Source organism: Lepisosteus platostomus, chromosome 4, assembly GCF_059453375.1.
Source record: "Lepisosteus platostomus isolate fLepPlt1 chromosome 4, fLepPlt1.hap1, whole genome shotgun sequence".
Taxonomy (NCBI): Eukaryota; Metazoa; Chordata; class Actinopteri; order Semionotiformes; family Lepisosteidae; genus Lepisosteus; species Lepisosteus platostomus.
This window is the reverse complement of record NC_142614.1, coordinates 15,431,505-15,445,338: the sequence shown is the minus strand read 5'-3', so window position 1 is coordinate 15,445,338 and position 13,834 is coordinate 15,431,505. Positions and strand designations below refer to the sequence as shown.

Genomic DNA, 13,834 nt, shown 5'->3' with positions numbered 1-13,834 from the left:
AATTCATAGAGTGAATGAAGTCCGAATGAACACGGACTTCTTTACATGTTCTGAACTCCTGTAGATTACTGTACCATTATAGCTAAACTCTGGATTAGAACAGGGGCCCCCAGACAACTGCCAGGACAGAACTTTTTTTTCAAAACAGGCGATAAAGGACACGAAAATTTGAATATTTTCAGGCTTGTTAAGAGTCACGCTGAAGGATGATGCGATTCAAATGTTGCTCGCCTTGAAAAACCTCCTCACCAAATGAGTTTGAAATTCATAGCAAAGACTGTATATAGATTATATCATAGTAAGAGCGGATGTTCAGTAACGGTGCCTTACTACAGTACATAATTACAGCTCGATAGGCTGCAATTCCACTCTGTGCCAGCAGATGGAACACTTGCATCAGAATCACACCTGCTCTATTCTTATCTGAGAGCTTTTTGCAGTCCTAGAGTGAATTCCATAGGTTTCAAAGGCATATTTCTATACACCTAGAATCTAATTGAAATGAAAGCTAAACCAGGAACGTTCTTAAACCTTAAATGTTTCAAATAAATTAATTGATTGTAACTGAATGATTTCAGCAGCTGTAGTGAAAGTTTAGTTTCCAGCCCTTCAACACGAAAACATACAACACACCTGATGTTTTTTACTTTTTAAATTACCATATGTAGCCAGACTATGAAGTACTATAGCATGGGAACGTACAGCATGGAGAGTCCAATGAGGCCCTACAGTGGGTGGCTCTCTGCACCACTGAGTAGACTGTGGTGATTCACTCCAGGTCCTGTAGAGGGCGCTGTGTCCTCTGTCTTTCTTTCCTCCCTGGACTCTAATTTAATGTGAACCAGCTGTTCACTTATTTAGTCTACATAACAGGTTTCCAGGTCTTTAGACATTGAGGATTATGCATTACCTATAATTGTGGTGGAATACGACCCTCCAGGACCAGGAGTGAGTATCACTGGATCAGACTGCCTGGCTGTTTGATATTTACACAAAGGTACATGTCTCAGCTTGTAGGACACAACTCACTTTCTGGGAGTCTCTTTTTCTAACCTTATCAGTGGATCAGTGCAAATCCATGATTTATTTTGTATTGACGTTCCCAAAAGAATGACCGTAAGCTGTTTTTTTTCTTCAGTCATTATGTCTGTGATGCGCATGATGTAAATATCAACATAACCATGCTAAAATGCAGATTTTTTAAAAACCAGCCAAGAGATTGCCTTTTTCTGTGTGAAATCCCAGTGTCTGTACAAGTCGAGACCATGGGACAAAAAAAAAGTAACTTTGGCACTCCTGTGAATGTCAGCTCCTTGGTGATACAAACCAGTTGCTCTCCCTCAATCACTGTGGCCTGCAGCAAAAGCCCTGGCAATCTTTGCTAAAGCACCCACGGTTGGTGAACTCGCAGTTGTGGAAAAATCTTCCTGTGTCACTGAGCCGAGAAAGAAAGAGCAGGTTAAACCAGCTGAATGTGGAAGCAGGATTCAGCCTGTTCAGAGTAGCTGCGTCTCAGCGATATGGAAGCAGGCAAGGATGTGTCAGCGGATCAGGGAGAGAAATGCTCCTGAAAGAGCGAGAATCAAATGCTGTGTCTCTCCAGATGATGGACAACACGGAGAGGACAAAAACAACTCCTATCCCACTGCCAGCACTAACAGCGTTAGTGTGCCTACAGTGCAGAGATGTTTCACACGGCTGGCTCAGCGCCAGGCGGAGCAGGGTAGTCAGGACTCGGTTTCCACTGCACAGATCTCTTATGGTGCCTTGGATTTAAGAACAGAGAAGCTAGGAAGTGAGTATGGTGGACATACTGTAAACAAAGAGGATGGGGCCTGAACCCACGATCTTTGGTTTGTGAGATTCTCAACCCTGACAGAACAGAGACGTCTGCAATTTCAGACCCACCTGTAGACTCAGCTCTCCTCCAACCTGCAATGCATCTTCTCTAGGCTGCCACAAAGCTTGCAGCCTGTCCAGAGATGAGCAGCTTAATGGGCATTAGGACCAGAGGAGCCCATTTGTCCTTCCTCATTCTCTATATGCAGTGCATTGGCTGTGGGTCCAGACATAAAACTGAAAGTGATTCCAAATTTGTATTTCTCAACTTTAATTCTGAGTGGCTCTCACCTACCTGGAGATATCATTAGGTTAGGTTAAAACTCTGCACAACACTATTAGTGGCCTATGGGACGCACTCAGTTAAAAGATTTAACCTTCAATACACCTTAAAATGGGTTCATTTGAATGCTTCAGTAGTGTTCAGTTCCTAAACATGCAGGACGTTACAAGTTAGTTAATGCATGTCTGAAGAAACCTAAAATCTCCAAATCCCAAGTAGAAAATAATATGTGGAAAGGTTCCACACAAACAGTCTGTTGATTCAGCTAGGGACTTGGTGAAGTAAAGAGCTCCGTTGCAGTGAAAACCAGCAGGCGTGGGGGTCCCGAGGACCAGGGCAGGGATCCCCCAAGTCAGAGTGAGAGAATGGGAGATTAACAATTGTCTCAGGCATTAATGACTCAATTGAACTGATGAAGTGGTTGAGACGTCAAGTCAGCTGTTCCAGGTCTTGATCACATGTTGACTCAATGGTGCTTTCAATTGGCTGCTCTCAGAACCTGGAGTCGCCCTCCCTAGAGGTAAGGTTTGCCTTACCAGACCCATCACGGTGATATCAAAGAGAATGAGGGCGGCACTTGTCATTTTTCTTCATAATGCTTTTTCTGCTCACACAGAGGAAGTGCACATTCACACTCTTTATCCTGTGAGGAATATTCGCACAGGACACGGCAAAAAAACAAATCTGACCCAGTTTAAAAGGGAATTAGCATCACGGAAAGTTTAGAAAGGGCTTCAAGGTAATCCCAGGGACAACTGTGGATGGGAGTTCACTACAGCCTCCACAGCCTAGAAACACGCCACAAATTGGAAAGAAAAACAGCAGGCTGAGCATGGAAAATAGATCTCAGATCAGCGCAGGCAGGTTCCTGTTGCTTAGATAATGCATTTTGATAAAAAAGGCAAAACTAGTTATTTTTCTGGTGCATTGCATGAAATGAAGCCAGTCAAATGAAAGGAATGCATGACTACATTGCCTTGTTTATCACGCCTTTCTAGAGAGCTTACTGTACTTCACCTTTTCACTTGCCGCTGAATTTCCTCGGCTCACACTGCCAAACTGTAAGAAAACCACTTCCGCTCTCTTTAACTAGAACTCTGCACATCTTTCCTCATGTCTCAGAATATTTTGTGTGGCTGTCAAGGGATATACAAAACCCTGGGTCCTGTATGACACCTGTTTCTAATAATTGGGAACACTTGTAATTTGCTGATCAATTAGATCTAGCTGAGGTTAGAACAGGGGTCTCAGAGTCCATTCCTGGAGGTTCTGGTGTCTTCTGGCTTTATCAACTCGATATCGGCTGTGAAAGTTATGTGCCCCACTTAATTTGGATGGACGATTTTTCTTAAAGAAGAAATTCTGTCCCATTTTCACCGCCTTTGCAAAGAACAATCTCCTTCCAAGAACTGCTCAAGTACTTTGTAAAGACTGTGTGAAACGTGCTGAATGCTCCCTGCTGAAAAATTCATCTGGAAACTTCTGTTCACCTAGACGTTAAAATGGTAAACTCTCTCTGTGACTTTTCTGACATAGAAGTGAGGATTTGGGTTTGGAGTCTCCATTGTAGTCCCCATTGAAGTTCAGGAAGTGTGATACTGTAAAGGTCAGGTACAAGGTGTGTGGGGAGCGGTTGTTCCTGTTAATATAAGTCTTTGCTGTGGTGTAATACGTGATCTACAATATCTACTGTGCACTTTTGAAGGTACAGTGCTAGAAAGAACTAGCTTGCTTGCAAGTTCACAACAGAGGACAAAAACTATTTTTATTTCATAATTTTGTGAAGGGTTCTTAGCTGTCTCCTGCCTTAATTGTGTGATTCAGATGGTTCTCAGCGTTATTTTTATTTTTGCTCCTTGTGTGACCCGGTCTCTCTGTGACTCTCGGTCTCTCCAGCGTCAGTGCCTTGCTTCAATAAGTGCTGGCTGTGTTTGTGTAATACCATTAGGCACACATGAACAGGTCAATGTGACAAGATGATGTCTCAACAATGCCCCTGGCAAATGCATTGAAAGAAACAAAAGCCTGACCAGAGAGCCTGTGGGGAATAACAAAAATACAGAGCATTCCGAAGTGTTTACGTTGAGACCACACACCCTCCCCTACTGTAGGCATGGCTTGTTCCTGAGCTTCTCAGCCACAGTGGAAATTTCCACTGAACCCCAGTGTAAAATTCCACTAGGCCTCACTGAGCATGCTCTGAAACACGAACTGCCTCCAGCAGATACCAGCTTCGTCTCAGGATCCTGTCAGGGACCTGTTAAGTGGCTGAGATGTACTGTAAAGTGGGTTCCGTCTTGAACTAAAGAGCTGAACAACAAATTAAAGGCAGCAACAGCTTTTAATTTGTCCTCTTCATTCGGTTTTAGGAACGGATCTCATGAAGGCACGAGGCCTTCAGGAGTTTTTAGAATAAAACTCTACCTTAGATAAGCTGGGTAGACTCACTTCACTTTCACATTCTGTTGGCCTGTATTGCCGGCCTGTGGACTGAGCTGTGTCACGGATTCGGAGCCCCGCTGGATGCTGAGATTACAGTACATGCTGCAGGGGAGTGCGAACTCTCACTGACACGGATATAGAAACTGTGCAATGTTACACCAAGGCATGTGAGAAGTTTAGGTTGAACTGCGTTTTGCTCCAGCAAGGCCACTGCGGTTGAAAATAGCCTAAACTGGGACATTAAAACCACAGTTCCAGAAAAAGATTACAATAGTACCATACCCCCAAACGCCACAGTTGGCCTGCTAATTTGTAGTAATTTTGCCCGTGCACAATCACCGAAATTATCATGTGAAGAGACAACAGGAAATAAGCTGTGTATTTTTGCCCATAGCTCATATGACAAGAAATACAGTATCAAAAACAGTAGGAAACCAGGAGTAAATAGAAAGAGAAATCAATTTGTGTAAACTATAGAGCTTAACCAATCAGTGCCACGAGTGGTTTGCAAATGAATGTGCACATTTTTCAGTAAACAATCTTGTGGTAAAACAATTGTTCCTTCAGGCATACTCTTGTAAGCTGTTTTGCCTTGGAAATGCATGTGAATAAAAAAAATAAAGTATTACTGGATATTTTTCCTTTTTTATGTTATTTGCTTGTGAGAGGAGAATGTGCTTCTGCAGGATCTTTGCAGAAACAAGTGACATGATGAACGTGTTTATTTATTGTAAATTCTTTTTACCAGTTTTCGCTGTAATATAGTTTTGCTTCTTTGAGTTTGCACAGCTCCCTGCTGTTTATTTCCAGCCAGGCCCTGATTTCCTGAGATACCTCAGTATTCCTGTTGATACCACTCAGTGCTCACAGAGGAGCTCCTTAGAGGGGGGGAGAAAACAGCTTCCCATCGTCCTGTGGTTGATTAGAAGTATTTTTATTTAAGGCAAATCACGTGGACAAATAATCCTCAACAATGATTTAACAGTGAAAGAGCACCGTGCAATATTCTATGGGACATTCAAGACGCAAGATGGAGAGGCAACATGTCCATACACATGTATGACCACATATATGGTCCCCGATGATAGATGTTTGCAGATTGAAAGTGAAAGTATTGCAAGTGCATGAGAATGACTTCTCAGGCTCAGGTACAATGAACAACTTTTCACTAACCATGAACTATACTGTACAGAGAGCAGCAGTTAATTCAACATGGAGATTTAGCTTAAAAACATGTCAGTAAAGTCACATTTTTAGACACTGTACAACAAAACACAGGAGTTAAATTCCATTCTTTTTTTTTTAAATTCACAGCTAACTTCCTTTCCAGAGACATTTAAAAGGAGTCTCAAAGTAAAAACTTAATCCATTTCTGTACCAGGTACTGCTCTGCTTGCAAAAAAAACAGATTGCCCAGTTTGAAGAAATCAAAGGCAGAAAAATGTATTTGATATATTTTGAAAATTACACCAGAGGTTAATGGTACTGAAAAAACAGAGGCACAGAAGGCAGAATTAATTTCTCACAAAATTGCACCTACAAAGCAAAAGGTATCTCTCCAGTGTTAGTGGGTAAAGACTCTTGGCAAAGTAAGCTGAATCAATCGTGATGTCCTATAGGATGCAGAACAATTAAACTCTTTCACGTAATCAAGACACACGCTGAGCAGTGAGCAGGCTGTGACGGACGAGGAGGTCAAGCAAATTGACAGAAATTGGCACAAAAACACAGCAGCGAGCTGGTGTTGGCAAGTGCATTCTGGGAGGTTGTTCTGCAGACTGCACTTGACGGGACTTACCCAAGCTGTACTGTCAATACAGGCTGCTGAAGAAATAACAGAAGAAGCAGCTTTTGGCGACTCCTCTAAGATTACAGAAACAATGAAAAGGGAGGTGCAGCACCGAGCTCAGAGCTCTCAAACAGGCTGCTTCATTCTACCTGTTAATGGGATGGTTTGATGTGCAGTGTTTATCTTCTTTTATGGTAGCAGCAAAAAAGCAGAAAAACAAAAGTCCTAAGTAAACTTTTGTTAACTCCAAAATGCATGCACAAATAATACCTTTTACATACCACAAGAGAAAGTGAGCTCAATAGCGGAGATGAATTGTTGAGACAGTTTTCTCAAGACACACCATTCTGCTTATGGAATTCGTCACCCATACCAAACCTTTAATATGAAAGCCATACCCCTGAAGTGGTACTGTTGTGAGGGTATACTGTATGTTCCTTCCAAAAGAAACTAAAGATTTACAGTGTTTCCATGAACATCCCTTGGAAACAGGCAGTGTTCCTTGTCCCTGCTGAAGACTAGACACTACCCATCTGGTAGTGAGTAGTTAATTGATCTGAAGATCTCATCCAGCAGTTTCTTTGAAAGAAACCAGGATATTAGCTTTAACAACATGGCTGGGCAGCTTGTTCCACACTGCCACCACTCTGTGGTTAGACAAGTGCCCCTGTTCTCAGTTTTAAATGCACTTTAAAGGCATAAGTGGAAGCTAACTGGAAGTGCATTTTAAACCAAGACTATAGGCTATCTTGTATCATGATAGAAACAACATCATTATACACTGTATAGCATATACTGTACCGTATATCATCTAAAATACTGTCATCCACTCTCTGTCTTGGAATCCACCCATTCCACTTTAAACAGCAATGATTTTCCTTGTTGCACACAATACTCTCAAGGAATCTCTTGCTCTTTCCCTTGGATTATGCTTCTCAGGACCACACAGGAACTGCATCCAGGGCTTCTCCCAGAGCAGCCTTGCCCTTCCAGTGCAGATGACATTGCGGTGGTGTGAAAAAGCACACGATCAAAGCCTTACGATTTGAATAACATGCCAGGAAATATGACGCGCAGTAGCTCACCACCCATTCATTAAACACAAGTCGAACTGGTGCCTCGTCTTCCCGCTCTGGGCCAGTCTGATAAGTAGTTTGTTCAAAGCTTTTTTTTCCGCCTCTGCAGTTACAGGGTTTCTGTACCTGCTTAACGTGTCTTCAATCAGTGTGATCAAACTCCCAGAAAAAGAACGGCTTGTCATTTAAGGGGGAACTGATGTTCCTTGATATTCTGCTTCAGGTTATTTGAAAGGTTTGACTCTTGTTTTCCATGCTTTGATTGCTTTGCCTCTTTACATGAAACCCTGTGGGTTTTGGCACAGAAAGCTGTACTGCAACACCTTAGTGACGTACTCAGACGGACTCAGATTAGTTGTTTTATGGAACAAATCAAAGTTAAGACCCTGCTGAAGAGCAGAAAGAAGATACACAGTGTTTATGCTGCTGAGCCTGTGCTGAGCACATGTTCCATATTCCCACAATCCTTTATGTAAAGACATGTCTCCTGTTCTTGGTGTTAAATGCATTCTAAGTTCGTGTCTCACTGCTGATCCTGAAGACGTCCACTGGGGTGACTCTGAATGGTATTTTAAGAATGTTGATATCACTTTGGTCAAAATCAAGTTAGGATTACCCCAAAACATTAACTAAGGCGCAATAAACAAACTCATGAAGGTGAACAACAGACTCACAATATTCCCCCACCCACAATTTTTTTAAAGATGCCATGTCTGGATTTTTGTGTCAGGGCAACAGAAATCATATGAACAGAAAAAAATCTGTCTGTTTTGACAACTGTATGAGCTCGCTTCGCTTGCGGGCAAGGCCACAGTTTTGACATCACGAACAAAAACAGCAACATTATATTGAAGCATGTTGGTCATATGAAATGTACTGTACAAATTCGAGCAAACTGTTACTAACACATTATTATGAACTGCCATATCACCCTGCTACTCACAACTGGCAACCCCCTGAAGCTAAGCAGGTGTGAGCCTGGTCAGTACCTGGATGGGAGACCTCTGGGGAAAAACTAAGGTTGCTGCTGGAAGAGGTGTTAGTGGGGCAAGCAGGGGGTGCTCACCCTGTGGTCTATGTGGGTCCTAATGCCCCAGTATAGTGACGGGGACACTATACTTTAAAAAGGTGCTATCCTTTGGATGAGATGTAAAGCTGAGGTCCTGACTCTCTGTGGTCATTAAAAATCCCAGGGTGTTTCTCAAAAAGAGTAGGGGTGTTACCCCAGCATCCTGGCCAAATTTCCCATTGGCCTTCACCAATCATGGTCTCCAAATAATCCCCATGAACTGGCTTCATCATTCTCTGGAACTCTTTGCCCAAGGATATCAGAGAGTCACCTTCTCTAAACTCTTTCAAATCCAGACCCAAAACCTTCTTCTTCAGAAAAGCCTTTACTTAACTGGTTCCATTCTTCACCCCTCTGCTCTTCTTAGTACCACCTTCCACGGTCTCCTCTATTGTAATTGTTGTATTGTTGTAATTGTAATTGTGTCTTATCTTGTGAATTCTTCTTATTTATTGTTGTAGTCTTCTTATTTATTGTTATTGTCATCCTGTAAAGCGCTTTGAGAAGCCACCTTTAAAGGCGCTATATAAAATAAAGTTTATTATTATTATTATTATTATTATTATTATTCTGTTCTCCTCCCCACTGATAGCTGGTGAGGTAGTGTGGTGAGTGCACTGGCGCACTATGGCTGCTGTTGCATCATCCAGGTGGGGCTACACAGTGGTGGTAATGGGGAGTCCCCATTACCTGTAAAGCACTTTGGAGTGGAGTGTCCAGAAAAGTGCTATATAAGTGTAAGGAATTATTATGAGTAGTATTAGGATTATTAACATCAATGGAAGAGGCTACGGCTGTTTTTGGTATGAGTGATACATCTTTAGAGTTCTAGGTGCTTTTACGGGTTATTAGAAGTGACCAGACAGTGACACTTAGTTGAAGTGCTGTGACAGAACGCCAAGGGTATGTGTGGCAGGATATTCTCACAAGAGGTTTGAAAAACAACCCCTGTCCCTTAGTACTATTACCTCTAGTGCATTTTCCTTCAGAAGTTTAATTGTTATATTTCCTTGAGAAGTAATAGTTTACATGTTTCTCCCATCTGAGGCCTGTCTGTGAAATTATCCAGGTGTCCTTTATATTTCTCTGCCTGTGTGTGCAAGCGCAATGTTATCCATCTGAGAATTTTGTGTGGAACAACAAAGTGTCCATGTGGAGACAGCACGTGTAAACTAGAAATCAGCAGGCTTCTGAAAACAGCGATCTTAAAGACCCTAGGTTTACCCGGTGGTCAGCATGTTGAAACGCTAGGTTCTTCAATCCCTTGCCTGCTATAGATTCAAAGCTCAATGCGATCGCGGTTCGATTTCATTGCTTAAGCCGCCCAAGACACAACCTCCAGACAACTCAACCTAATATGCATGCGAAGGCCTGCTTCTTTGATGTGCACTCTCGTTTCTTCTCGTTGATGTGTTTTTTGCACATGTGCGTCGCCTTGAAACCTCGAGCTTGCGCTGCCGCTAGCCGACGTGACTTGACACACGTTCTGCAGCGAACTGCCCAGCGCCGGCCAATCATCTTTCTGCGTATGAGTACAGACCGTCCAGACGCGTCTTGTGATGTTATTGATCTTGCTGGAGTGTCTTCACCAAGCTCACCCCCGGCTGGTGGCAGACGTGCAGGCCCTTAGCGAACTGCGAGCCGAGTCGTGCTGTACTTTACTCTCATTGACCTGTTACAGGATCAATGTTGACATAACCTTGCGTCAGCGCGACGTTTTTTTTAAAAAAATAATATACTGGGGAGCGGACCGAGCGCACACGCTTGGCTTAACACGAAAACAAAAATGGTGTGGGAGAAAATATTGTAAAACCAAACAAATTGCACTGACACGAATTGTGCGCACATCTTTTATTAATGATTTTATTTACACGAGACACTTTTACAAGGGGAAAAGACTGCGGTCTCAGATAAGGGCTAAACTTATCAAAGTCAATGTGAGGCTTAGTAATGGGTATTACTGCAAGTGCTATCATGTTATGGTAGTTTACAGTACGAAAATGATCAAAGCAACCGTGTCACTAACTTGACACCACCACCAGCACAGTATATTAAGCGATATGAAGTCAATTTTTAAAATGAAATCATATTTTGAGGTTATTTTACGACAAAGCAGATCATTGCAATTCTGCTTTCAATTGCTTTAATAAGACGTTAGTGACAGTCTGACACCGATAGGTGAATCTTGGTGTTAAAGCAGAAACAACCTGCATAGCGAATTCTATAACCCACCTAACAGCACTAGAGCTACAGTACATACGCTGTAAACAGATTTCTTTGTGGGTTGTTGTATTCAAAATACCAAAGGCGAGAAGGCCACGACCTCATTCGCCGGCGAAGGGCTGGTGGAAGCAGAAAGGTCAAGGTGACAGTGAAGGCCAGGTCTCACGGTCTGCCTTGTGGATACCAAGGGGGCACGAAATTTGTGAAGACCTTTCTCAGTTGTCCGCCCTCCAAAATATGACACAGTGAATAATCGGAAGTATATGAAATTACATATTGTCCAACTTCTTTTCCCAAATCACGGCCAAGTCGTGTAGTTTTCCCCTTGCGAGCTGCGAAATTATTCTGTATCCTTTTGAAGTTTTTTTTGCAGCTCCTCCAAAGCATCGCCAAAATACAACAACCTTTGCGAAGGATACTCTTTTACAAGCGCTTTGCATCCGCGGACGAGGTGGTGAGTTCAGTACAGGGGCGCCTTTTACAAATCTGCGAGCGCCGGTCTTTGACCTCATCTTTTAAAGCCCCTGTACAGCAACACTGTACAGTACGCATTTAGCCCGGACACGGAGTACACGTGCTGTGAGCCTCAGACCCGCCCAGCAGCTCATGTCACCGCCGCCGCGAATAATCGCGTAGTAAGCCGTGGCCACTTCTGCCCATTCACTTACACCTTCACGGTAGAGGGGATGTGCGGTGCAGATATTCTGGTAGTGTACAGTGAAACGCTCTAGGATACATTTCATTGCAACAGATTTCAGACGTTTTGCTTGCCTCTTATCATTTTCGGTCTTGCTAGAAAACTACTCGTGCAAAAGGAGAGTAGGCGTGTGGAGTTACAGCCCTTGGAGTTTTGGTTTGACATACGTGCTTTGCGTATCCCATTTTTCTTACTTTCTGATTTTTAGGGACAAGTAATTGTACGAAAGCAATTTTTTTTTTGGCGGGGAAAGGAATTTGTCCTTATCTGCCGGGCAGCCGCTGTGAAGAATTGGATTTGCATTTAGGCGAAATGAGGGGACATCAAGTCGGCACTGGCACGGATCCTGTTCTGTGCCCGGCGACAGAGCCCCTGTCTCCGGACCCCTCGGCTGACGCACCCCGTCCGGTGCCGAGCCACAGGTTCGGCAACTCGCAGTCCAGGTTGAAAACGTCTGTCGCGTCTTCCAGGGAAAGAAACTTTGTTGTTCGCTGTTCGCCCAACCTGCGAAGCAGCTGCGGGTCCTACAAAGCGCACTCCGTCAACAAAGGTAAGAAAATTCTAGAAAAACGTTTATGCGTCAAATACATTGGTTGTCAAAACTTAGAATGCCTTTATCTTCGTTTGATAATAAGCCGGAACGTATTAAGTCTGCAATTCCTGCTAATTTCCTGTGAATCGTCCAGTCTCGCCTCCCTGATTCTATTTAACATTTTTTTTTCTGTTTGTTACGGTCTGTGTGCCTGGTATTGAAGAGCAAAACGCTAAACTTTAACCAGTGCAATGAAAGAAGCCGTAACTGTCAGTCCTAGTAACTGTCAGTCAGACGGAGACCCCCAGGACAGAGCTGGCTAATAAAGTCTCGTTTTAATATCTGAAATAAATGTTTCGCCAATATTGTTCTGACAGCAGATGTTCACTTTCCACAGTCTTTAATAATTATTGCCGCTTAAGACGCTACAGTATCTGCGCAGTTATTGTGTAGTCTCTACAGTCTGAGAACGCTCCTGAAATTGTTGCGGGTTTATCTTTACATACGAAACTCATTCTCTACAGATTGAAACCCTTTCGTTAAAAGGATAACCCACATCCAACATCTGAGAGGTTCCATGTATTTTATCACATGTAGTTATGTTCGCCATCTCTGATTTAATGCACTCGTTTGGCAAATTAAGGTTCATCGGCCCATCTGCTATCTGAAAACACCTTATTACACAGGATACAAGGCTGGTCAACTGTCTGGAGACACTAATGTAGCAGGGGCACACATTCAGAAGCACATAGGAGTATTTAAAAGCTACCAACTAAAGTATCCCGCATGCCTTTGAATGCTGAGAGGACATTGGAGCACCGAGAGAAAGCTTACATGGACCCGAGGAGAACATGCACACTCCATACTGAAGGATGTCCTAGCCTAGAATCAAGAGACATTGGTGGATATTATTATTTGGGCATAATTATAATATACTTTTCTGTTTTGACAGTGTTACTAGATTCTGTCATACATGTCCAATTTTGTATTCTAAACCCCAGAAAAATAGGCTCTTTTAGCAAATACTCCTATTACTGTTCAGTTCTGTATTCTTTTGGCAGCTCAAAGATTAAAGGCATTTCATGAAGTTAGAAGATGAGAGTCTAGTGTTAATGCTTCTTTGCTAGGTGCAAATCTCCTGAATGCTGTGTTGTGTTGTTTGTGTCACTGTTTATCCTGAACCCTATAAATGAAGGTTGAGATAAGAGCTCAGTGTTGGTTTCCTCCCATCTGTAAAAGTTCAGCACTGATTTTTCTTAGCTGAGATCAGGCGTATGCTTAGAGATCAGGCGTATACACTACAGCTGTATACAGGTACTTCTCACAGATTCTGCATGTGCAGAGAACCTGTTTCACATCCAGAGCTGAGCTCTCGTGGAAAGAACAACATTCATGTACTGTATGTATTCCTTCTCAAACTGCAGCAACAGGAGCTGCTTTTGCACTTGATGTTCGGCAATCAGCTCTCATAATGTGCCCCTCATACGCCAGGGTGCTCAAGTAGAGCCAGTTTACTAATTAAATGAAGCATGACTGCTGTGGCTTGCGATCAGCCTAATCCTATTGGGAAAACGAACGAGTTCACAAACAGTCATCACCAGCGATTTGTCCTGAGCACGGATTGTCTGAAAGCATGGGGTTTGGCTTGGAGAGATTCCTGAAGATAAGTCCAGTGCCACCTCACAGACCAGTCCAGGCTCTTGGAATGGATGCCCAGGGACATCTGAGGTGGTATACGATGCAGGTGTTTGTCCGGGTGTGTTCTGCGTTGGGGTGTCAGGGTCAGCCAGGAGAGGGGTCGATCATGCTGGCACTGGAGCAGACTGGCGCCCGGCATTATCCCAGTCCTGCACTGTCAGTCTCAGTGTTGCGTCACCTCCTTCC

General features: G+C 43.2%; 1 protein-coding gene across 2 annotated transcripts in view; it reads left to right on the top strand.

Annotated features, from left to right (window-relative positions):
- The first annotated feature begins 11,337 nt into the window (after window positions 1-11,337).
- The window catches only part of LOC148672780 (ran-binding protein 3-like), a 29,595-nt gene continuing 27,098 nt past the window's right edge, over window positions 11,338-13,834 (top strand). Inside the window, exon 1 of one of the 2 annotated variants that reach the window (XM_088628689.1) lies at window positions 11,338-11,968. In XM_088628689.1, the coding sequence (XP_088484815.1) occupies window positions 11,731-11,968 (238 nt within the window). In that variant the 5' untranslated portion in view covers window positions 11,338-11,730. The remainder of the gene's footprint in view (window positions 11,969-13,834) is intronic. The other variant, XM_088628690.1, reaches the window with a different exon arrangement.